Raw genomic sequence first — 25,528 nt, 5'->3', positions numbered from 1 at the left:
GGATTAAGAGCGTCTGCTAAATGCCTAAATTGTAAATTGTAAATTGTGTCAGCCATGCACAAATATGGAGTGTTATGAGGTCAGAACAGGCCAGCTCCATATATGGACCCTGGGCAGGGGCCCAGCCCAGAGGCGGTTTTTGGACAACCGTGGGTCCGACTAACGGTTCTCGAGTTATGTGGATTACAAACGTACAGACGTACACAGACTTGGTGCATTTATTTAGATGTGAGTGGAGAAGGGGGATCAGTCAGTTTCATGGCCTTGGAGCAGGGGTCAATTCAGTGCTCTGCCTTGATTCGATTTGTTCTCCCTCTCTCTGTGTCCATTAAGGCCTGTCCACTTGTTTTGAAAGCTGTTTGTTTATTTTGAAAGAACGTTTTTCTCAGAGAGTGCATGACTAAATTAGCTGCGTGGAAAGTTTTGGGTTCCGCAGGTTGTTTTGTTGATAAAATGTATTTCAGTTTTAAGGCAAACCTCAGGGGTGCCATTTTAAGGCTGCAATGTATATTCATAGACATGAATAATTTATATCATGACAGGGGAGGTGAGCAGAGGAAAAACCCAACATTTTGAGCCGGAAAAGCGCAACACCTTGTTTTTTGATCCGTCTGCGAGGCCCAGCTCCTGTTTAGAACATACATATAGTATATACAGTACGTATTTACGTATGCAAGAAGACAAGCTACAATGCTGCATTGCTCACATACTTTGTTTGCATTACTGCACTTTTTTTGATTTTTCGTATCCATTAGCTTTCAGAAAACGTATAAGCTCACAATGACACACAATGTCAATGACACACTGTGAGCTTGTTAGATCTAGATATTTTAAGCTATAAATCGAGTTTTAGACTAGAGGTACCTAATCAGAGATTTCATAGGCTGATGGAGACGAGAGAGACAAAAAAAAGACAGGAGGGACGGCAAATATGCAATAGTCAGGACTCTGGAGTAAAATCTTCAGAACTGCCCGCCATTTTAACGACATAATCCCTAGCATCACTATTCTAGGTACAAATAGCAGATCATACAAGGTAATATATAGCATGTCGCAACGTGACACGTCGTGACATGACATCATGCTTTACTTGTGCCGTGAAGGCTGTCCTTCACTAAATACATTCTTGCGTTGACTAACAGACGACTAATCAGTCAGATGATTTCATCAACATATCTGTAAAATTGCATTTGCTGCATACAATCATGCAGAGACCAGCCTTTTCAGATGAATACAAGAACGCTCGCCCCTGGTCAAAACCGGCGACCTCGGAACGGTCGACACCAGGTAATCCTAGACATAACCATAATCCTCAGTAAAACTATGCCTAAACCTAACCTTATAACTAAATGTAACCTCTGTAAAACTATGCCCAACGCAAAACGTATTCCTAACCTTACTACTTACATACTCAGTTAAAGCGGTTAGCTTTCAGATTGGTGAGGTTGACAACTCAACATTCTAGTGTTGATTTTACAATGGCTACTAGCCATACTGTCACAATTAAAGGGATATATATATATATCATTTTTTAATAAGAAATGTTGATGGGGGGGAAAGCATTATATTTTTATTATCAACAATAATCAACTAACAAAGTCTTGGTTGACAAAGACCAAACCGATATTAACCGATATTAATGGGGGACAACCCTATTAAATACTGTTTGAAACTTCATTTAAAGTCTCACACAGAACAGGTGCCATTATTTTCTGTGTGTGTGTGTGTGTCAGTGAGAGTGCATTAGAGGGCTCCTGGAGGGCCCGCAGGGCTGAGCCTCTGAGCCCAGCAGCTCTCTGTGGCAGAGCCCTCTCTCTCTCCGCCTCTCTAATTACGCCGCCCCGAGCCGGCTCTGCCCTTAGCCACAATCTGTGGAGGCATGAAATAAATACATGCTCTCCAACAATAAACAAGTGCCTTTTCAAAATGACAGCACCTCCTTGTTCTCACCCCCCACTGCTGCTCCGAGCTTTCATACAGCTTTTTTGGCTTTCGTAATGTGCTCTCACACACACACAACATGCCTGGCAGGCATCCTTCTGTAGAAGCGACAGGGCATCTAAAGTCTTCAAGCTTAAGTAGACGGGGACATTATTGTGTGTAACGGGTTTCTGTGATGTGGTAATTGAACATAAGGGCAATAGCATTAAGCGTGCTGGCGGTTTCTATTGTTTTGCAATCAACGAGATGAACCTTCTTTCTTTGTAACAAAAGGCAGCAGATCTTTAGTTTCAACATAAATCCACAGATTTTGTGATTGTGGCTGTGGATTTCCCCCAGTCACAGCCACAGGAACAGGCCTTAGTCACAGTTACTCAACATCAAAAGATGATTATAAAAATAAAAAGGTCCACTGCAGAAACACAAAAGGTGTGCATATCCTGTAGTTTGCATTCTGGACAAATGCAGCATTTCCTTCTAAGAGAACTGTGTATGTATGCACACACACATTCACACTCACAGTACACAATAAAAGTCAGTTTTTTTTTTTTTTGTATTTGTAACCAAATGAACCCGTAAGCAGGTCCACAGCTAAATGATTGACATTTCCCAAACGGCCCTTACAGGTCTATAACTCAGTGTACACAATTGAATTGAACCAAATGGTTGCATTTGTACTCTCAAGAGTTAAATTAGCACTCAAGATATCACAGTGCAGGTGGCACCAGGCCCCTGCAGTGAGAAATGTCTTCTCCGTCACGGTCGCTACGTTTCCCACACATTCTCTGCGCCGTTATCCCAAAGGGCTTGAGTGGTAACAGATTCCCTGATGCATCCTTAACGCCGGCCGCACAACTGTCTCACACAAAGTGATGACAGGGTTCCCATGTGCTCCACATCGGCCCCACATGCTTTGATGAACCTCTTCAATCACAGAAAGTGTCACAGCATCATGAATGACTTAAAGCAGCCTCTCAATGCTTTATTACTGGTAGTTAAAAAATAAGCCTATACAAGTATACAATATCACATACCGACTTTCAAATCGGTGCTGAAGTAGTTCAATGGGAACTATTAATAGAGGCAACACTGCCGCCTTGTGGAAAGAGAACCACATCCTGCTTTTGTTTTCTGTCTTTTAGATAAATCACATAACTAAAATACTGAATGCAAACTGTATATTTTTGTCCATATAGGCTACTAAGGCTAGAATGATAAGACAGTTTGTGTAATTCAAATAAATGTATTAAATACAAAAGACTCTTTGGCAGTGCAGCACAGAAAAACCGAATACACATATTTGGTAGATTAATAAAAAATAAACAGGTTGCAGCTCTCAAGTTAAACCAAAGGGTATATACGCAAAGTCATTAATTAAAAACGCATTTTCCTGTAATGTTTTTCTTTGAGTGTGAAAGAAAATATAATATAATATAATATATATAAATGTACTAAAATTGCATGCCAAATAATTAACAATGAACCCAATGGAATATCTCAGCATTTCTTTCTCTTTCTTTCTTTTTACAATTAAAAAAAAAAAGGCGATTTTTTTTTGAAAAGAATAAAAACCAAGAACAACTTTGTAAGTCTTAAGAATACTATATAAATTGTAACACACTCTAAACCGAAGTTACCAACTCCAAGACACTTGAGATCTAGTCGAGTTTGTTTCATCAACAAGCGCCGTTGCTTTTTCCTCTCGTTTAAATTCTCTTTCACAACTTTGGCCCACACAACGAGGCAAACGGAGGAAGACAACACAGACCCACAGGAAAGCAGAACTGCAGCACGTGACAGTGTTTTCACTAAATCCTTAAGACATCACCATCTCTCTCTCCTTTAGCTCCAGTGAGCCTCAGGTCCAAGGCATAACAACGAATAGCAACATGTGTCTCTTCATTAGCTAACCCGAAATGAGGAGAAAGTATTTTGTTAGCTGACCCGACGTGATGAGAAAAAAATAAAAAGAGCTGAATACAGCTTCCAAGGTACATAGTTTAAGTCAATATAAATAGGACAATAAATATTTCCTCCATCATGTACATAGTTTGAGCTACAACGTACTGTAGTGTGGACTAAAAGGTGTAAAGATAGCCTCACGTGTTTGGAGTGGAATCTTAACAGATCCAGGTATGAGTTTTAATGCGAAACACTGTTTCATAGTGTTATTGTGACCAAAACAAACAGCAATATTTGGTTCAGTGGAATACTGAAATGGAGGCATCTAAACAAAAACACTGCTTTGAAAAATACGACTCTCAACACGCTACAAACATGGAGCCGTGTGCGCACGTCTTTATGTAAAGAAGGGTGCAATATGCGTGGCCACGTGTTGACGTTAAAAGTTCACAGACACCACGGCCGTCAGCATGCTAGGGTCGACACCCTACAAAAGGAAAAAGTGTGCATGTGTGTGTTCCGGAGAGGGAGAACAGTACTCACCACCATATTTACACACTTCTCTATAAGATTAACAGGTTGTACTGGGATGCCTTGCTGTGCGCAGGTCGCCCCAATAAAGGCATATATGTGATGCAAGTGTTTATAAAAGCATTAACTAATTAAGAAGATAATACCGTAGCTATTCTGCTGCAACACGCATCACGCTATCGTCTGCTCTAAGCCTCAGAGCAGGGTGCTAGTCGATGCTATAATGTAGAAGAAATTATATATAATTATTAATTAAGAAAAGCTTATTACTTATTGTCCATTTGTTATTGAAGCAATCTGAGCAGCACTCCAATCACTGAAAGCAATACATGGAGGTGTATCTAGTGTGTATAACTGTGTTATGTCTGACTACCTAACAGACAGGGAGTGTGCATATATCAAGTCCTCATGTACTAAACTAAATAACAGACTGAACCCATGTTTTGAGACAACAAAAAAGTTTACATTCCCTCCATAAAGTGTTTTGCGTGTCGGGCTGGGCAATATATCGATGTATTATATAGATATTGTTTGTGATACGAAACTAGATTGGATCAGATTTTAAACTTAAAACAATTGCCTAAAATAGCCCACCTACAAGCTCAGAAAGCATTGTGAGCTCGTAGATGTGCATCAGCTACTTTTGACCATTTTTATACAAAAATAAAAAGGACATTTGCGCCCCAATAGGACATTATCATCACAATGATATCCGATTCCTCCTTACTGCCCAGCCCTATATACTGACCTCTCTGAGTCTCTTACAGTCTGGTGACTAAATGATAGTCCCTGTCTGACATTGAGAGGGCTAAAATTATCAAAGTGAGTCTTCAGGTTGGTCTTTGGTCTGTTGGCCTGATAGTATTGGGCACAGGTAAACAGACTGAGGAGCAGGCTAGAATGAGAGCCCTGTCTCAGCCACAAGTCCAATACATCCATGACTGGTCAAGCCCAGACCAAGACCCACAGATCTTATCCTGAGGACCCCTCTGTACATGGGGTCAGTTGTTCATTCAACAGTAAGCTCACAAATATTTAGCGCCAAATTAAAAAAGAAATAAAAAAGTAAAGAAATAAAGCTAGGTTATGCCACACTGTGACAATATCAACTAGGCCCAAATCCACAAATGATGCTCATTTCAAGGGAAGTTAGCACATTCCTTTGGAACACGTAGTAGATACACCAAGATGTGCTTGAGTCATAGTTTATATACAGATCTGATCCCCAGGATAATCACCAAGAGGTTTTGGCCTGGAAAATAAATACCCAACTCTTTCCATGTCGAGGCCAGAGCCTTAACTCTTTCAACAGAATTAAGGCCAGGTCAGGTTCACTTTCTCAGCGGAGGGGAAATCCAACAGTGAAGAGAGGTTGAGGCTGTAGGCCTGTGAGGTTACTTTGTATCCCTTAGAGCCTGAGTGTTTTTGATGTGGTCCTTGTTTGACTTGGTCCATTATGCCAAAGATAATCTGGTCCATTCTGTACCGCTTGTCTTGGCTCCAGTCCGTGCGCCCCAGTCTCCTTTGAACCCTCATGGCCTCAAGGCTGCCAGGGTTTCCTGTCCTTGCCCTTCTGATCAGGAATGTGCTTGTAGCGACACTTGTCCCCAAAATGGCACCCAGTGGTTCTCCAGAAGTAACACTCGTCTCCGTTCACCGGGCCGCGGCGTCTGGGTCTAAGCACAGAGGAGCATTACAACTCACTTGCCTAACATCATCAGTGCAGCATTGAAAACACATCTCCAAAGTAAGGAGCTTCGTGTTTCCATCCGACGCGGCATCTGCGGGTGTCAGCAGCACTTCTAAATGTAAGATCTTTTTTAACATCGGGTGCTAAAGATGAGTAATCTCGTTTTAAGGCGTTTTATATTGATGAAGTTAGAGATCGTGCTATACTACTGTCTATCAGCGTCTGTGTTGCGCAACGACAAACCGGAAGTCAATGGTCCGTCAGTAGATTGGTTGACTCCAATTGACTCCATTGACTCCAACGTTAGCCGAAATCTTCCCACCCCTTTATCTCTGAATCTGATCACAGATTTTTATTCTGATCAAAACAAGCTTTATTGGGAGCCGATCGCTGGTCTTGGTAAAATAATTCAAGCCTCGGGTGGTCCGCGACCCTCCCGCGATAAGATTGCTCATTGAGCTAACTTCCAGTTAAGCCCCGGGTATTTTTTCCCTTGGAAAAAGGCTATAAGGCTCTAAAACTCTTATATCAAAATGAGCCATTGTTAATCCAGCAACCAGCAACCATATTTAATACCTTGTGGTGAGAACTGGATATGTCAGGCATATGCTGGAACATGTATTTCATGTTCACTCAACATTGAAAATACCATTAAAAACACTGAAAACTAGGGTTTGAGCCCCATGAGGCATAACTAAGCGAGCAGTAGACTAACAGGAAATGGGGAGAGAGATAAAAGCCCTTTGAATTGAAATTGAATTGAGATGGGGGGGTGACACGCAGCAAAGGTCGTCGTGATCGGGAGTCGAACCCGCGACACGCTGTCAAGCCGGATTTCCAGCCTAGTTGACGGTTACGCCAGTCGCCTGGGCCGAGAATGTACTGTTAGGTGTCATCTGCAATCCATAACAGTAATTGCAATATTAAAGCAATATGTATTCGTCTATGCTATACTTTTGAATGCCTTAGACACCAAGAAATCGTTAGCACTCAAAAAGCGTATGCAACCCCAGAGTGTAGGATGAGTCATCAACATTTATTTTTCCCTTGAGTATGACGTTAAGAGCAAAATGGCCACCGCGTTACAAAGGTGCGAGTCAAGTATCAAGTATGAAAGTCAGTAGCTTCAGCACCATGGAGAGGGAGAGAGGGGGGAGAGAGAGAGAGACAGAGACAGAGAGAGACAGAGAGAGAGAGAGAGTGAGAGAGGTGTGATATCCTTACCCAGCAGCTGCCCCCATCTGCTGTGTGATGGACAGGCTGGTCTTCAGCGGGATGGGGAGGACCCTCTGGGTGCGACGGTCTGGATAACGCACCACCAGCCGCGTGTTCTCAATACTATAACCCTAGGAGTATTAACACAAGTTGCAATCACAAGTAAGTCAACCCTACAGGGTGAGAGTACAGTAAGGCACAGATTCTCAGCCTTTTTAACCACCTTATTTGATGAATTGAACAATGTGGACCCTGCTGTAAACAAGTGTAATCCTTAATTGGGTCGTCCACTCACAGTTAACAGTCTTTGTATTGAGTTTGTGCTTGAAATGTACTGTAATTCTGCAAACTGTTAATAAAAATTTCAATCAATCAATCAAACCTCATTGCAGTCCCCAGACTAGGCCCACTCCTTTTCCCCCTCTGCACTTTAATGTTCTTGAATCTTCACCAAAAATAGCCAATCTAGAAGCTACCACGTGACACGATTTGCATCTAGGGGACTCGTACTCTACACTGAAAAATCCAGTATGGGTCCATTTGGTCCATATCTATCAACCATCAGCTAGAGATCCCCTGGAACCCCAGAGATCCCAGCCACCCCCCCCCCCTCAAAGACCCATGGGAGACCCACCCACTGCAGTAAAGGAACCAATCCAGTCACTCACATTAAGTTTCTCCATAGCGTGAGCTGCCATGTTGGCATTCTTGAAGTTGACAAAGGCACAGAAGCGCTCGTGCAGCACACGAATGCTCTCTATCTCCCCATACCTGCCAAACAAAACAAAGACAAATCAGATAATGAATTTCATTTTTTTTCGGTCGTCATATGTCCAGCTCAGTGTCACAAAGCCACGCCATTGTCTCTGGTCCCTCGTGGAAGAGGCCAGCCTCTGAAGGAGGTCTGTACAGAGGACAGGTGGTGCATTTTTTTAATGAATTGCATTTGTAAAGCGCTTTTCCAAGTGCTCAAAACGCTTTACGATAGTTCATTCATTCATACAATGACAACCAAGGAGTTGACCATAATTCTGTTCAGATAGAGAAAGGTCACATTGCCAAAATGTAAAAAAAAAAAGCATGTGTACGAAAGCATTAACGTAGATTGTGATTTGGACTCATGGCTGCAACAATCGATGATCTTCTTAGAGATTACTTTTTTGATTAATCGAATAATCAAGAAGCACTTTCTATAAAATATATATTCAAGCAAGAAATGTTTTGAGAAAAAAAATGTTTTGCCTATTACGACATGCCCAAAACCAAAATGGGGATTAATTATTATTAACCCATTCTGACCTGAGATCAGATTCATACGAGGTTTCCACTGGACACACACTGGTCTGATGAACCCATTCTGACCTGAGATCAGATTCTAAAAAAATTCAGTCGTTCTTCGATTTTTCCAAAAATAGCAGACCTACAAGCTCGTATCGCGCCACTCGGTGGCGCGATATGAGCTTGTAGATCTGCTATTTTTAAATAGCTAAAGCATAACATGATGCTGACACCAAAATGGGTGCCCGGTCAGAATGGGTTAATAATAAATAAATAATAAATAATGTTTTTTTTCTTCTTTTTTATTTTTATTTTAACTGTTATGTTTCTTGGACTGGCTATTTGTAAGGTTTGTAATGTTGATGCAGCTTTGTACTGAACCTAGATCTTGTACGATTTTGAAAAACAAATACAATTTTGAATTATAAAAATAATAACACTATTTTATTCAATTATTTTGTATATGTATAACTGCTGCACCCCTAGTAGACATTCACAAATAGTTGACTGTAAGAGGCTCGTACATTTTAAAAAGGTCCCACAGATGCTTCTCAGTCAGTTCTGTTGTCACGTTTCCCACCCACAGAGACGGACATGGACTTCTGATGGAGAGAGAGCAGGAAAAGATAACGGTAAAACATTCCACATCGCTAATAATGTATTGTAATCAATTCTACAGAAGAGCAGTTGCATCCATAGTGACATAAAGCCTGTCAGTGAAGTCATTATATCCTTGGCTTCAGACTTTTACCGGACAAACATAAAAGGCAAGTGGTCACATACCCTGCCTGACCCGTGAACGAGTACGAGTCCTGGCTCCCAGCTGCAAAGAGACGATGAGCGAGCGCGCGCACACACACACACACACACACACACTTAAGCCATGCTTTACAATTCGTCGTACGACAGATTGTCAAAAATAAGTGAAAATAGACAGTCTACAAGCAACACCTGAAAAATGTACATCTTTACATAATTTGCCCAAAATAGGAACGTTAGGGTTCATGTGGTTACGTAGATACACGTCCGTGCACACATTGCTTTTTCTCGGTGCATGTGATGGGAGGAGACATCAGATGAGAAATCAAACCAAAGATTCCCCACACACAGGGAGGCTGAATTTATCCAAATTCACATTAAACCACAATGTTTTTAAACTAGCATTTGAAAAGGCAATTCAACCTCGTCATGTGTGATTTTTTTTTTTTTTAGTTAACTTAACACACACAGATATACACATTGCAGAATTTAAGTCCTTACTTCTCACTGTGATTTCTTTCATGTTAAATCTAATACTGCCCTCCAGTGTTAAAAAGATAAACTGCAGGTCCTCCTCACCTGCTAAGTGTAAGGTAAAGCCCAAACAACACCAATGATTCGCCATGCAACATGCAACAACGTGCGACAGAATTTGTCCCAAAGTAACTGCAAACGATTAGGCTACTATACAAATATATGCGTTTCCATAAACGGTTTAATTGCATCTCAAATCATTGGTGTGGTTTGGGCTCTGTGTGTGTGTGTGTGTGTGTGTGTGTGTGTGTGTGTGTGTGTGTGTGTGTGTGTGTGTGTGTGTGTGTGTGTGTGTGTGTGTGTGTGTGTGTGAGACTGTGTGTGAGACTGTGTGTGTGTTGTACGCAAGTACTTACCCCTGGCGGTCTCTGGATAAGAAGCTAGAACAGCCTGTACAGTGGAGCCTTTCTCCAGTAGGACAACACTTTGCATCTCTTCAAAGCCAAACTCCTGGTGAAACAAGAACACATGCAGGCAAATATTGAAAACCACAATTAGGCTATCAATCAAAATGTTGTTTGCTTATAAGTTACATCTTTCAGTTCCCATCTTTCATTTGTTTTTTTCTTTTACAATATACAATTTCATACCCCAAAAGATCTAGAATCCATAATTAGCATGCAGACCTTATGAGGTCTGAAACCATTTTCTTTTACCATTAACTGCAGCACTTTGCAATTGAAGAGATCATTGACCGCTTCCTCGCAGTCCTTGTCCAGCTTCAGCACCTGCTCCATGGCCTTCTCTGCCTCACTGTATCTCTACCACACAAACACACAGACACAATGATGGCCAGACCTTAATACCATCACGTGCCCAGCCTTTATTTGCACAGGGTGTGATAAAAGGGCAGAGCGTGATAACCGATATAACGGTTAGAAGCTGATACAGCAGTGACTGACTGATCACTGCAAGCTAAAGCATGCCCTGCATGCTGAGCAAACTATCGCCTCGTAGGCCTCAGTTGAATAACCTCAGGCAATGATGAATGGCCCAAGTGATGATCATCACAGACAAAGCCTTATGGTCATTCCTTTGTGGCAGTAGCCATCAAACTCCACAGCCCTGTGAAGACTCCTACTTCACTCTGGCACATTCACAGTCACACACTGCTGAGATGTACTACTCAGATGCCTGTTAAGGATAATAACTGCTGTAAACAGTTTATTGTTGACCAAGGGTGTGTTCACACCGTCTGCCCGTTATGGGAAAAGAAAAAACGTTGTTGTGGATGGTTGGGCCAGCAACCTTGGGAAGCAAGTAATCATGATTGGTCAGCTGATTCTTTTTTTGTTTCGTTTTTTTAAATAAATAAAAAAGCGGCCCACGTCATATGCACTTTTTTTTAAGACAAACTATTAATGTTTTAAAGTGGTCCACTGAGCAAAGAAATATATAAAACTAGATAAAGTGCCAATCGGCACAGGTCTCCACCAGGATTCTTCCTCAGCCTAGTGGGAATATGCGTGCACAGTTTCATCGCAATCGGACGCTGCGTTGAGGAGTTGTGGCGATTTGTACAAAGCGGGCTACTCCTGAAAACTGTAGGAGCCAATCGTGGCCAATCAGGATGGAATATGAGAAATCAAACAAACCTGTCTTGATCACATGACTATGGAGATCATGTGTACCGATTTGCGTGAAATTTGGATAAAATCTGAAGGAGTAATAATAGAAAATGTGTTTTACATATGTGGGCCTCCTGGTGGCGCTATAAAGAGCAGATGTGAAAAATTCCAGACAAAGGTTTTTCCTTGGCCTCTAGGGAGTTGGCATAAAAAGTTATCCACAGTCACAGATCCGTGCAGTCAGAGGTAAAAACACTTTTCGCCCAGTTATAGCGCTACCTTGAGGCTGAGTTGAAATTGTTCATGTGGCATTTCGTCCTCGGCCTAGTGGGAATGTGGGTGCACAATTTCACGGAAATCACGCGATGTGTTCATGATTTGCAGCATTTTGTTTGAAACTGAGCAGTCCTGTGAACTTTGGAAGCCAATCTTAACCAATCAGGATGGAGTGTGAGAAATCAGAAAGACCGGTTTTGTTGAATGGCTGTAGAGAGACTGTGTACCAATTTGCGTGATGTTTGGACAAAATCTGTAGGTGTACTGTGCAAAAACTTGTTTTGCACAAAGCGGCCTCCTGGTGGCGCTATAACAGGCCGTTCTGGAAAGTTTGGGGCAGAGGTTCATGGTTGGCATCCAGGGAGTGTGTGTGGAAAATTTGGCATGGACCGGGTTAACGGTGGCCGAGATTAGCTGCTCACGGACGGACACACGGACACACGGACGGACGGACGGACGGACGGAGTGCAAAACATACTCTCCCCCATGCCTTCGGCTGGTGGAGACAATTATGTTGACCAGCGCTTTTGCTGATTTGTGACTTTTGGTCACTTCAAGTTCTCATACCGCACTGACGACAGAGGCTAGTAAAGGTGGAACTCCCTTTAACTGCATTGTTATATGTGCCATGCCCACAGCATCCAATGCCCACCTTCATGCCCATGAGAGCACTGCCCTTGCGGAAGTGTCCTTTGGCCCAGTCCGGGGCCAGCTGGATGGAGCGCTCTGCGTCACCCAGGGCCTGGGGGTACTGATCCAAACAGCTGTAACAGTAGGAGCGATTCCCGAAAAACCTTGTTGGCAAGACACAAAGACAAAGTCACACGCCTGCTCCAGCGGCCCATGTGCCTGTGTGTGTTTGTCATAAACATGTCATGGCCACCCAGTTGATGTAGTCTGTGTATTTGTCATAAACATGTCATGACCTGGGTGGTCATTGATGTTGATGTACCTGTAATCTTTGGGGTCATATTTGATGGCCTCTGTAAACATGCTGGCTGCCTGGGAGTACTGGCCCTCCTGCACCAGCTTTATCCCTTTTTCTGCACAACAAAAAACACAAAAAAGCATTTGAGCCAATGTTATGCTCCATCGTTCACTTGCCAACAGAACGAATCTACATAAAGCACATTTATGGATTTGCCGTCATCATCAAGCGGTGCCGTCGCTACGATGAAGTAAACATTAAGCATAAAGCCTGATTTATACTTAGTTGCAAGCCAGTGTCGTGTGCCAAAATGAGCAGATCTAATATGTTGTGAGCTTGTAAATCGGCAATTTAGTATAGCTAAATAAAGTATAATTAAGTATAACTCAGGCTTAACTTTGGCAGGTTGCCTATGGGGCTCAGTTCTCTTCTGGTACTGTATGTTTGTATAAAGGGGAGGGGGCTGGGAGTCAACAGTTAAGACATCATTCCTCAACATTTTTGTTTCAATTTTAATCAATGACTTATTGGCTGGTAGTTTGTGTGCCCTCCTCACCTGTCAATGAGGCACTTCTCTTACTCACAGTGTCTGATCCATTCATCTGGAAGAGAATTGTGACCATTGTTATCAGCTCGTATTCACAGCCACACTAATGCCTTTGAATGATACATTTCTTCTCTCTACATTATCCCACCTTGCCCAGATTTTACAAAAAGCAATTGCCTAAACTCCTGTCTCAATGACAAATGAACCTGACTACATAGTTCAAAAACTGTACGAGTGCTCGGGATATCCAGCACATGCCGCCGTTTCGTTTTTCTGGGCAGTGGATGTCTTCTTTTTCCTAGTGGCAAAGGACATACAAACTTGACGTCTTTCCATGACTCAAGCAGTTCATTGGCCTTAGGTAATGCAATGCATAAGGGCCAAGCTATACTGTACAACTGACATAAAAGTGGGGCAATGAAGACAAGAATTCGAACAAGCAGTGCAGAGTCCATCTTTGCTTGTATTAGACTTTGCACCTCTGCTAGAGCAGCCAACAAGAGGACATGATTCAGCTTGAGGGATAACTCTTAGCTCCTGATTCAATAGGAACTAGATAAAGTGCCAATCGGCACAGGTCTCCACCAGGATTCTTCCTCAGGCTAGTGGGAATATGCGTGCACAGTTTCATCGCAATGAATCGGACGCTGCATTGAGGAGTTGTGGCCATTTGCTACATTTGCTAGGCAATCGTGGTCAATCAGGATGGAATATGAGAAATCAAACAAACCTGTCTTGATCACATGACTATGGAGATCATGTGTACCGATTTGTGTGAAATTTGGATAAAATCTGAAGGAGTAATAATAGAAAATGTGTTTTACATATGTCGGCCTCCTGGTGGCGCTATAAAGAGCAGATGTGAAAAATTCCAGACAAAGGTTTTTCCTTGGCCTCTAGGGAGTTGGCATACAAAGTTATCCACAGATCCGTGCAGTTAGAGGTAAAAACACTTTTCTGGCAGTTATAGCGCCACCTTGAGGCTGAGTTGAAATTGTTCATGTGGCATTTTGTCCTGGGCCTAGTGGGAATGTGGGTGCACAATTTCACGGAAATCACGCGATGTGTTCATGATTTGCAGCATTTTGTTTGTTTTGCACAAAGCGGCCTCCTGGTGGCGCTATAACAGGCCGTTCTGGAAATCTGAAAGACTGGTTTTGTCGAATGGCTCTAGAGAGACTGTGTACCAATTTGCGTGATGTTTGGACAAAATCTGTAGGTGTACTGTGCAAAAACTTGTTTAGCACAAAGCGGCCTCCTCAAAGCGGCCTCCTGGTGGCGCTATAACAGGCCGTTCTGGAAAGTTTGGGGCAGAGGTTCATCGTTGGCATCCAGGGAGTGTGTGTGCAAAATTTGGCATCGACCGGGTTAACGGTGGCCGAGATTAGCTGGTCACGGACACACGGACGGACGGACGGACGGACGGACACACAAACGGACGGACGGAGTGCAAAACATACTCTCCCCTAGCCTTCGGCTGGTGGAGACACATTTGTACAAAAGATCCTTTGTTCTTAGAGTGATCAACCACCCAAACAGAAAATGTGATATTCGCTTTTTTCCTTGGTGTATCCGTCTGTAATTGTACAATTATTGTAGACAATGTTATGGCAACGATTGACCATTAAAAATGTTTCATCTATGCCACAATATTAGATCAACATGTATTCACCTCTCTCCTCGCCTCATTCTCCTTGTTCTCTTTGGACCGGCGACTTGAGCCTTTGGGTTTGATATGGCTAGCAGCATTAGCAAAGAAGGCACTGCTTATGTCCCACTCTGGTTCCTGAGGACACAGGGAAAAAAACACATCCTTATTCACTTTAAACCTGACCTCCCCATTTGAAAATGTCATTATATAGGTGTCTTGAACATATAAATAAAACTTTTTCAAACTAAAATGGTGAAATGGTGAAGCATAAACATGACATTGGCTGGGTTCTTGCATGGTTGATATACTTTCTCCCCCTCTGATCGAGCTGATATAGGCAATTTGCGCTGACTTGAACCGACTTGTTCATGCCGATTGGCACAGACATCAACTGTTGCCTCACAATGCCAATTTGTGCCGACTTCGGCAGGTCCATACTTCAGGACACAATGTTCAGATCTACAAGCTCAGAAAGCCTTGCAGATTGACACCATTGTATGACGATGCATAAAACCGATCATAAATAATGGTTTACCACTTTAACCCCCAGCGTCCATATTCCCGGGGGAATATTAGCCAAAAAATAGCTGATCTACAAGCTCACATTGCTTCATGCTGTGATGCATTGTGAGATTTTACATCAGCTATTTTTGGCGAAGAGTTTGAGTAGACAGAAAAAGTGGTTAAAACACAGTTGTAAGTCAAGTCCAGTTCTCTAAAGACAACAGGGGTTTAAGTGATTAAAGGGATAGTTCAGATGTTTGGACTTAGCTGTAGGAAATACCATTAATATACTGGTTTCAATTTGCAACGGTATTTATTGATTGCCCGAGTCCCGTGGTGGGTGAGAGTTCTGGTCTGGTTTAGGTGAATATCAAGTAGTTCCGGTTATTTGGTGGTCAAATTTTGGGTCACTCATTAAAAATGAATTCACAAAACTAGCATAATTTGTATTGTTGACTTATTTCTACCATATAAAGTCAACTTTCATTCAACTTTGACCTCTCAGGACAAAAACATTCCATGTGACAGAACGGTGAAAGTTGAACAAACTTTGCGCTATAAGGTAGAAATAGGTCAACAACACATATTTGTGGATTTGTTTATTTTAAATGAGTGGCCCCCACCCCCAGTACCCCCCACCAAATGACCGGAACTACTTCATATTCACCAAAACCAGACCAGAACTCCCACAACGGGACTCAGGCAATCAATTAATATGTGGTAACCACTATACTAATGGCAAGTATTTCCTACAGCTTTAAGTCCAAAAATGTGAACTAACCCTTTAAGAGGACATACAAACCTCTTCAGTGGGTCGTCTCGCTTGGGTCTTCTGTGGCCCTCTGGTAGCTGGGGGAGCTATGGCTGGAGCAGGGACATATTTCATGGCTGGTCGCTCAACCTTTTGAACCTCTTTCGCCGATTCCATGGCGGCTTCTGCCTCAGAGTCACTCCCATCCAGTTCAGAGTCCGCACCGCCATCTTCATCGTCATCGCTATCGTCGTCATCTTCTTCCTGTTGTGCAGGCCCGTGTAATGAGAAGACATTCTGAGCAGAACCAGAGGAACGTGCTGTGGGTGGGTAGCACTGGGCCACAGTATTATGGCTGACTTAAAGCAGCATTGTGTGGGTTCAAATCCCAACATCTATTTTGCTTATGAGCTTCAGGCATAACTACATGTCAAACAGTAGTGGCCCTATTTTCGTCGGTGCATTACCCCTTATCCTTAAACTTCTGTTCTAGTAAAAAAGGCAAATAAGTTTAGGGATACAGGGTAAGGCACTGGTGAAAATAGAGCCCTAGGTGTCCTACCCGACACCACGGTGGAGTTTTCTCAGTGGAAGAGTAGGGAGACCACCTCCAACCACTGCAGATGTATATAAACATACTCTACCATACAGACTAATATACTCTTTTATTCATTAAAAAGTTCCAGATTGCAATTTTAAAGATGAGAGCACAATGGAAATGTGAATTATATCTGGGCAAGTACATCTCTCACAGTTTGTCTGTCTGTCAACTTCCTTCATTTGACAGTTGCGCAGGCTCAAGTTTAAAAGGGGAAGCCACAGACGGAGAGAAAGACAGGACGTGATTTTAGCTAATCATCAGAAAAGCTTGAATAGGCCATGTTCTGGCTATTGTTTAATTACCTGATCAGCATTCCCACTCGGCTTAACCTGCTCCTGCTTCTTACGTGCCCGACGCCGCTGAAACAACACACACACACACACACACACACACACACACACACACACACACACACACACACACACACACACACACACACACACACACACACACACACACACACACACACACACACACACACACACACACACACACACACACACACTCACACACACACACACACACACACAAAGATTATATTCTTTACCTCTGTAAAGTCGATTCCCTCTATGCAAATTGAAATTAAATGAAATTATGAAGGCTGTAAGTGTGTGCGTGTGTGTGTATGTGTGTTCACCTTTCTCTTGGCTCTGCGCCGCTCCGCTCGCCGTTTCACTTTCTCCTCCTCGCTCAGACCCTCCTCCCCATTCAGCGTGTCCTACAAACGCACACACACACTTTTATATTGTATATTCTCAGTGCCGTATGACAGCTCCTACACTAGTATGGTTACTGTAATTCATTCATATTGTAGAGAGCGTTTACCTGTGACAGAGTGGCATCATGTACAGGTTGATGGGTAGCAGCGCCGCAGTCCATCTCCTGCTGTTGCTGGTCAGGGGGGCCTGTTGGATAAAACACATTCCATGTTTGAGTGCACCAAATGGACCAATTGGTTAAATTTAACTACCAGTTAACTACCAATCATTAAGCTGGGCACCACCAAGGCTCCACCAGTCATTTCCTGAAAAGATTGTATACAATGTAAGGAACCCAGCAACATTTGAGAAAATATGGGATTCCTTTGTCTATATTACCAACATATCGGGTCCCCGGAAGTTACAGACCACAGGAATGAGCCCAGGGTACCGTCCCAGTTCCGGCGAGCCGCCCCGCGTCCGAAACGGTCGAGAAATGACAGAGTTACCGTGTGGGGGTCCCTCTACTGTACTGTACTCGTAACTGTCACATCCAAAATCACGTAATGGCTGCTAACAACTCAGCTTCCCATCATGCACCTGTGCACAGCACAGTGTGAAGCTCAACAGCGCCACTTTGTCACCTGTTGTACTTGGTACTAGTCTAAACAGACACACGCATACATACGCGTATACAAAGGAACACACATTGGTGGGCAAGAATTAAGCTATGCAATAGTGAAACTTGACAATTCAAACATTACATTTGGTCAGCTGTCTGCTCACCACCATTACACAAGTGCAACCAACACATCTCCCCATGGGGATTTAATTGTGGCTCACATTGAGACAATAAAACCACAAGAAAACATTACAAATACCATAAGAACATATCGGCAATGATAAACATTGTGAGTGACCAATACTTTAAGAAATGATATCATCATTATCAATAATTGTAATTATTAAGGTTACAGTGTTATGCAAAAGCGTTTTAGCCATTATAGTGTGGCCCAACTGTGAACTTTGTGTTACATTTGTCCAACCATGCAGGATTCTTAGACAGACAGACAGACAGACAGACAGACAGACAGACAGACAGACAGACAGACAGACAGACAGACAGACAGACAGACAGACAGACAGACAGACAGACGGTAGTTGGAGGGGCTAGCAACACTAAAACAAATAAGAAAATATTCAAGAAAGAAAGCAAATGAGATTCAAAGCTTGACCAATACATCTCAAATGCTGTATCCTAGCATTCTAATAACCACTTAACCCATTCTGACCTGAGATCAGATTCATATGAGGTTTCCACTGGACACACACTGGTCTGATTAACCCATTCTGACCTGAGATCAGATTCTAGAAATGTCAGTCGCTCTTCGATTTTTCAAAAATAGCAGACCTACAAGCTCGTATCGCGCCACTCGGTGGCGCGATATGAGCTTGTAGATCTGCTATTTTTCAATAGCTAAAGCATAACACGATGCCGACACCAAAACGGGTGCCCGTTCAGAATGGGTTAAAGGCTCATGGCTTGAAGTGGCTAAGAATGCTAAGTAAACAGGATTTAAGGGTTCAACTGTCTCTCAAAGCAGACAATAATTCCACAATCAAATGATACGCAGTCTGTAACTATGTCTCCTGAAAGTTAGAAGCTCACAACGCATCATACACGCAGAGAGCTTAAATATCTGCTAGCACGTCGCAGAATAGGGATGGTTCAAGTGGGTAAAGAGGAACAGATTACAACCTAGTTCCTGTAATGGGAAATGAAAGTAGAATGGATCAGGATCGGAATGAGATGTGATAGGTACATGCGATCCGCGATAGAGCAGGCTACTCCTCTTTTGCCTCTACCTAGAATGCAAAACCTTTCACTGGTCGCCAGCTGAATCAGACGATCACAAAGGAACCGTATCTCCCTACAAAAGAGGCAGTGCCGTGAACAGAAAGTAGGCTACAGCTTAAGAAAGGGCTGTTCTATTCAATACAGCATGTCCTTGAAGTGAACATGTAGCCCCTACTCTCAGACCAGGCAGTAACATCAACCTCTGAAAGTCCAATTCTGTGACAATTGTATTGTAGTTACGTAGGCCTAAGTACTTAACCACATGAACCTCTAGCGTACCTATTTTGGGGTGAACATTAATTTTGCTAAAATATAGACGATCTAGAAGCTCACGCCGCTACGTGGGGTAGAGGGAAAAAAGGAGCAGACAAAGTAGAGAGCCCTGGGGGACCCTAGTCAACTAATGTGCTGGTGTCCACCCATTGACTACAACCTGAGAGGAGAGAAAACACAGAATACAGTCAGATATTTCCTAGATGAACGATACATTTAATTATACAAAACTGTACTTCATCTGAAGGAGGTGAATTACAGTAAAGCTAAAAGCTCTTCCGGCCTAGCCCACATCCATGAGTAGATGACAAACTTCAAACGGGGTAGAAACATGCAGACAGGAAATACTATCAATTGACTGTTTGTAATGGCAAAGACCACCTCTATTCATAATTTTTCGTTTTCATTCTCTATTTATTTATTGAATCACAAACATATCATGTCATATGATCCATAATTGGGTGGGGCCAGGAAAAGATGATGTAATGGTTCCTTCCTTGCAAAAGCACCGTCTGAAGAACAACACAAATGCACAAAGAACAGGGTCAGACAAACTCGAACTCTATGCCACTCTTTGGTCTAAAAAAAGGGGGACGTGTTTACTTTTCCCACTGCCGTAAGCATGAGGTCCAGTCTGACTATCTCAGATCTGAATTAAGCTATATCCAGTGGTGTAAAGTAACTAAGTACATTTACTTAAGTATTTCCAATTTCCAATACTTTTACGCCACTACATCTTGGATCGAGATAGTGTACTTAGTTGATTTAGATTGTTATTACAAAACATACATTACCCACTTCAGCCCTATTACATTTCGGCCATTTGAAAATAGCCGATAGCTATTTTGAAAGAAATCACACCTGTGTGAACTGAGTGGTGCAACTCCCCTCTCCCCCTCTCTCGCTCTCTCATTAGCAGGCAACAGTGCACTATCTCTCTCTCTCTCTTTGTTTCCCCTACTGGTACTCTAAACATAGTAACAGTCACATAGTCCCATAGGGACATTGCTGTTCCTTGGAGTGGCTGCACCACTCAAAAATTGAAAACTTTAAACTTTCCACCACTGGCTATATCAGAACACACCACGCCTTGTCTCAGCCATTTCAACAACTGAATATGGACATAAAAAACAATCAGCGTCCTCTGGTCTGGGCGGGTGTGTTTGTAGCTGGGAGACGGAACCAGAACACTGCAGCTGACTTAAGCTCCCTCGTGTGATGGTAGCCCAATCAAAAAAGGGATCCGAACCATAGCAGTTTGGGGAGTGGCTTTGCTATAGGTCAATTCAATGAACATTAAGGTTAGTTACTGTGGGCAAGCAGGAAGCATAATAGTGTCAAGTTTCTTTCTGCTCAGCCAGAGATTTCCCGATGAGGACAAAGTGACACATTCGTACTCTCAGCCCGTGACTCATCTCACAAGACAATGATGGGGTAATCACAGCTCTCCTGTCTGTGGCCCAATGCAATGTGTAGGCCTATGTGTGAAAGCCACTTCCGTTTCGTTCTCTCACCTCGGTCTGCTTCAGTCTAGAAATACAGTAATGACGGCATGCAAAAAAGACGCTGAAATAATGACTCAAAAGGAACAGCGGTACTCCACAAACATGAATGAATGGAAGATGAGCACGATTTTCATTCATTTAAATCTTCACGTCAACAATAGGGCTGAGCAGTTCAGACGAATAACAGTCTAAGTCCACACTAATTATCCATAATGTATAAATGATGGATATGGGGTCGGGACAACTAGGCCTCTTCGTGGAGGGGTCAGAATACATTTTAGACTTAGCCTCAACTGCTCTAAAATAATCATAAATCACGGTTGTATGTTTCACAATGATGTACCCCAATTGTAAGATTTAGCTGACAAAATAAGATGTTTCAATTAATTACTGTAGTGCTGGCTGTCTCCTCACTGTAACATTGTACAACTCTTCTCTCCATCCATCAGGATCACAGAAACACTAATATCAGGGGCCATTACATGCCATAATTGCTCTAAAACTTCACAAAGCTTTGTGGTGTGAGCCTGTAGATTGAATATTTTTGCTATTTTGCAGTGATAATTTTGTTTACCAAGACTAAGACTAAAGACTAAGTCGACAAATGTTTTTCAGAAGACTAAATAGGACTAAGACTAAATGATGTGTTATTCAAGAGACTAAGACCAAATTAAAATATTGTGGAAAAAATGAACACTGCTATTTTGGACACCGATTTTGAAAACAGTTAAGCAAAATATGCTTTAGTCATTATCCTGTAGCCTAGTCAACACTCAACATTGCACCCGACCCCACCGTTCTACCTCACTTTCTTGCTGGGGGCCACAGCTGTAGACTTGAGTAAATACAGAGGCTGCTGTCCCCCTTGGCAACGAGATAAGAGTCTCCAATCTTATTGACGGGGGAAGGAATTTCAGCTGTCCATGCCTGACCCACTACTTGAATGTCTCGGAGACACAAGTGCTTCAAAAAGCAATCAAGACTTTTCTTACATCTTCATCACAATGGAATGCGTCTGATGATCCATGATCTGTGGACAAAAGAATCTTTGTCCCCTTACTACTCCCCTTCAGAACTATGGCTAAATTAGTGTTGGGCTGAAAGGTGAAACCTTTCCAGAGGAATGCAAAATACAGCAACATACAGTATCACCAGACCCCATACTGTACCTCCTCCTCTGCTACAGTCCCCCTCGAAGGAGAACATGTCTACATTAAACATGTTATGAATCTCATAGCTGAGTGTTCATGTTCAGTGTACTGCAAAAACTAGTGCTTTCATGCACAACTAGTTAAGCAACCTTTTAGTCACTAAAAGGATGTTTAACTAGTGCATGAAAGCACTAAATATGCACTAAAATGTGTGCATATTACAGGCTAATAACTGACAAATAAACGCTGGTCATTTAAAAAGTATTGCAATGCAAGCAAGGTGGAATTTTGAGCATGCTCCCAAGCCTTTACAAAGGCATCAGACATCAAGGAATCGTAGCGGTGTCTTGGAAACATCAAAGTTTGGGGAGGGGGGCCTGAAAGGAGTTCTACAAGCTGCCTGGAAGGAACCACCGAGTGAGGAAATTATGCTGCAACTTGTCCTCTACTAGCCTATTATGTCTAATAGTCAAAAAGTGACACTACAAGAATATCAGTCTGTTAGAAGAAACTCATTCCTGTAAATATTGAACATTCAACATGGTAACAGTCAGGTACGCAAACACATGAATGAATCGCAGCCATTGATGTGGATTTAAGAATGAGTCATTTAGAATATATTAAACCTGTCCCACGGTCTCTATGGATGCAAACATGAAGCTATGCCCCTATCGACCAATCTGTGTCTCTCAAATAATGACTAATTTAAAGCTGTGCAATCCAGAACTGATTTGAATGATAACTAGCACATCTGCAGTGGTTACTTAGAGGTGGTCTCCATACTCTTTCATTGAAATGGCTACTGGTAGGATTACTAGGATACCTTCTGGTTGGCAAGTAGTTTTGCCTGAAGCTCATACATCCAATATCTCTCCTGGACAAGAGGGATTCCCTCTTGGGAGAGCAGTAGACGTTTTCTCTCCAGGGTTCAAATCCCGGGTCGGTCATGAAACTCAACAGACCGCAAAGCACCTATGGGGCACGTTTGGTGTGAAAATGTTTTTGCAACCATTTAATAATAGCCTGGCCAATTTCCCACACTCTTATTGTGGGGCTGAGATAATTAAACAGTACAGTCATACAGAGTTGTACAGTACAAATTTGGGGTTTTATACTTTGGATTATACAATTATTTTCCCCCATTCAAAATATATTTAGTTGTCTACAAAGTAAAATTGTCCATTTCACTGCTAGTGTACAAATGTAACAAATTGACCGTATGACATAGGGGTTTATATTTGTTACATTTGTACACTATCAGTGAAATTAACACTGACAATTTTACTTTGTAGACAACTAAACTATGTTATACTGTAATGGGTCTGTCTAGTCATCTAGTGTCTACTCAACATGGGTGTATATTAATCCAGTGAGTGGTTCTCAGTGTAGAGGCTGAGGAGTGGGGACCATGGGTGGGGTTCCATGGGGTCCCCAGTTAAATGACTGACAGTTAATCTTCTTCACCATTATTACATTAAGTAAATACAACTAGAGAACGTACAAGAATGTCTATTTTGATGTTATCTCGACCAGCAGACTACACAGACGGGAAAGGAATTCTGGACCAAATGAGACAGCCAGGCCATATCGAACAATCAAAATGTCCTTTGGAAGTAAACAATCTGATCGACCGGTGGCCTAATAATGTAGCCTATATCAAATTATGGGTCCTTGATAGCCTACGATTTCTCTCGTAGATGTATTTATCGATTCTGACTACGAGAGTCTAAATCTTAGGCTAGGTCCTTGAAATGAAAAGGGTTGACAATCACTGGAATCAGTATGACTGGTCTAACTCGTTACAGTGTAACTCTGAGAGTGTAACAAATGTCACCAAAATACCAAATGGACACTTACGGGTCTATTTGGTTACATTACACTCTGGGTCATTAGTTTAACTGATCCAACTTGAGCAGGGTGTAGTTTTTTTTTTCTTTTTAGTTCGCAGCCATGTAGTTCAACGGAGTTTGCATTGTTTCACCAAATATGAAGTAAACTTTGAAAGCAACGTTCCGCTCCATCAGAACAGAACCCATGGTGTCGAGGCCTGTATTATCAGTGACACGGGAACAGTTACTGTAGTCTACTCTGTACCAACAACTTTCTTTCTTTTTTGGAACTGGTGAAAGTATCTCAACTTGTGAAAAAAGTGGGGAAGAAGTTTCTTTCCTTACCGCTCCCCAGTCCCAAGAGCCGGCAAATGTCTCTGGTGAATTTCATGAGTGCAACCATCCATCCAGCATTGTTGTCTCAAAGGTAACAAGTTAAAAAATGTGTACGTTTTTTATTATCTAAAAAATGGGGACCTTCGTGAATCGATTTCGGCCGCATCGAATCTGCGGGAATCTTTCGGTAGGTTATGCTTCCTCCTGAGCGACGACGTCACTGACGTTACCACTCTGCCGTCCCATAGCCCGGAGGGACTGCCGCGCTGCGATTGGCTATTTGGTTGCGTTGGCAAGTGATTGCATAAATGTTTATTTTATTAATAAAGTAAGTAAGTACAAAAAAAAAGTTAAGTACAAAAAAATCAACCAGTGGTCCTTGAGCGGATTCCAGGTGCATGGTCCCCAGCTGGATGGAGAGTCGATAACCTTACCAAATGGACCCTAATAGATATTAAAATCTATTATACTTCGGAGAAATTATACATTCTTTATATGAATATAAATACATATTCATAAATATTGTGATTCTTTGGGACAAACATTTTACTTGAGTCTTCAAACATAGTGTTAATTATGAAGCGAATGATGCATCTGATTTCATTTTGGTTTTTATTTATCATTAAAGAAATAGTTGAACAAAGTTACAAAGGAACATTCCCATAATCATGCTGTGATATGTACATTGTTGGTCTCGTTTCAGATCATCTATTGTTATGTTGAATTCATTCATTCATAAAAAGTATCAAATATTAAGACAATTATCAGTTCTAAAAATAAACACTTTATTCTAAACTTAATTGCCTTTGTTATGACATATTTGTTAGATTGTTTTATATCAATGAGCCATGACTGTAACTGGGGTCACACAAGGATTTAGTGCAGCAGTAATTCCACCAGTCATGGTATTATATCAATGATAATACTGGCTTCATGGATGAGGTTTTTAGAAGGAGGAATTCTCTGAAGCCTAGCAGGAGTGTTAATGATTTTTTTGTTTACGCTTGTCAGATGTTTATTTAAAGTTTAAACAGAGTAATTTACCCATCAGGGTTGTTGTGACAGTCAGAGAAACATTTTAATCCTCCACATAATGTTTAAATCAGTGCACCTGCTGCTGACGTCCACAACAGGGGTCATCGCCATGCTGGCTTGTGGTGGACATTTTTGTCAAAAAGTCTATTTTTGCCATGGACGTACAA

General features: G+C 42.1%; 1 protein-coding gene across 3 annotated transcripts; it reads right to left on the bottom strand.

Annotated features, from left to right (window-relative positions):
• Positions 1-3,473: 3,473 nt before the first annotated feature.
• LOC310865521 (uncharacterized protein) lies at positions 3,474-24,525 on the bottom strand. 3 transcript variants are annotated; one of them, XM_083774666.1, is made up of 16 exons: positions 24,336-24,525; positions 17,502-17,581; positions 17,314-17,394; positions 16,979-17,035; positions 16,127-16,339; positions 14,842-14,955; positions 13,179-13,224; positions 12,647-12,737; positions 12,347-12,488; positions 10,507-10,611; positions 10,207-10,300; positions 9,341-9,380; positions 9,082-9,159; positions 7,948-8,050; positions 7,289-7,410; positions 3,474-6,050 (listed from the first exon to the last, which is right to left on the bottom strand). In XM_083774666.1, exons 1-16 carry the CDS (start codon positions 24,391-24,393, stop codon positions 5,915-5,917), a joined length of 1,560 nt encoding a protein of 519 aa, XP_083630792.1. In that variant the 5' UTR covers positions 24,394-24,525; the 3' UTR covers positions 3,474-5,914. The 3 variants fall into 3 exon arrangements, 2 of the variants coding, with proteins under 2 accessions (XP_083630792.1, XP_083630793.1); XM_083774667.1 differs by lacking the exon at positions 24,336-24,525 and adding an exon at positions 24,019-24,270; XR_014569829.1 differs by having other exon boundaries at positions 6,036-6,050; positions 7,289-7,402.
• Positions 24,526-25,528: the final 1,003 nt, after the last annotated feature.

The sequence above is a fragment of the Protomyctophum parallelum genome (genome assembly GCF_964188405.1).
Source record: "Protomyctophum parallelum genome assembly, chromosome: 10".
Classification (NCBI taxonomy): domain Eukaryota; kingdom Metazoa; phylum Chordata; class Actinopteri; order Myctophiformes; family Myctophidae; genus Protomyctophum; species Protomyctophum parallelum.
This window is presented reverse-complemented; position numbering and strand designations above follow the sequence as displayed.

Coding starts and splice junctions, on each gene's coding strand:
- LOC310865521 (XM_083774666.1), bottom strand. CDS start 24,393: ATGGTTGCACTCATGAAATTCACCAGAGACATTTGCCGGCTCTTGGGA. Junction 13,225..14,841: donor AGAATGAGGCGAGGAGAGAG/GTGAATACATGT, acceptor ATTCTCTTCCAG/ATGAATGGATCAGACACTGT. Junction 9,160..9,340: donor TCGTTCACGGGTCAGGCAGG/GTATGTGACCAC, acceptor TCTCTCCATCAG/AAGTCCATGTCCGTCTCTGT.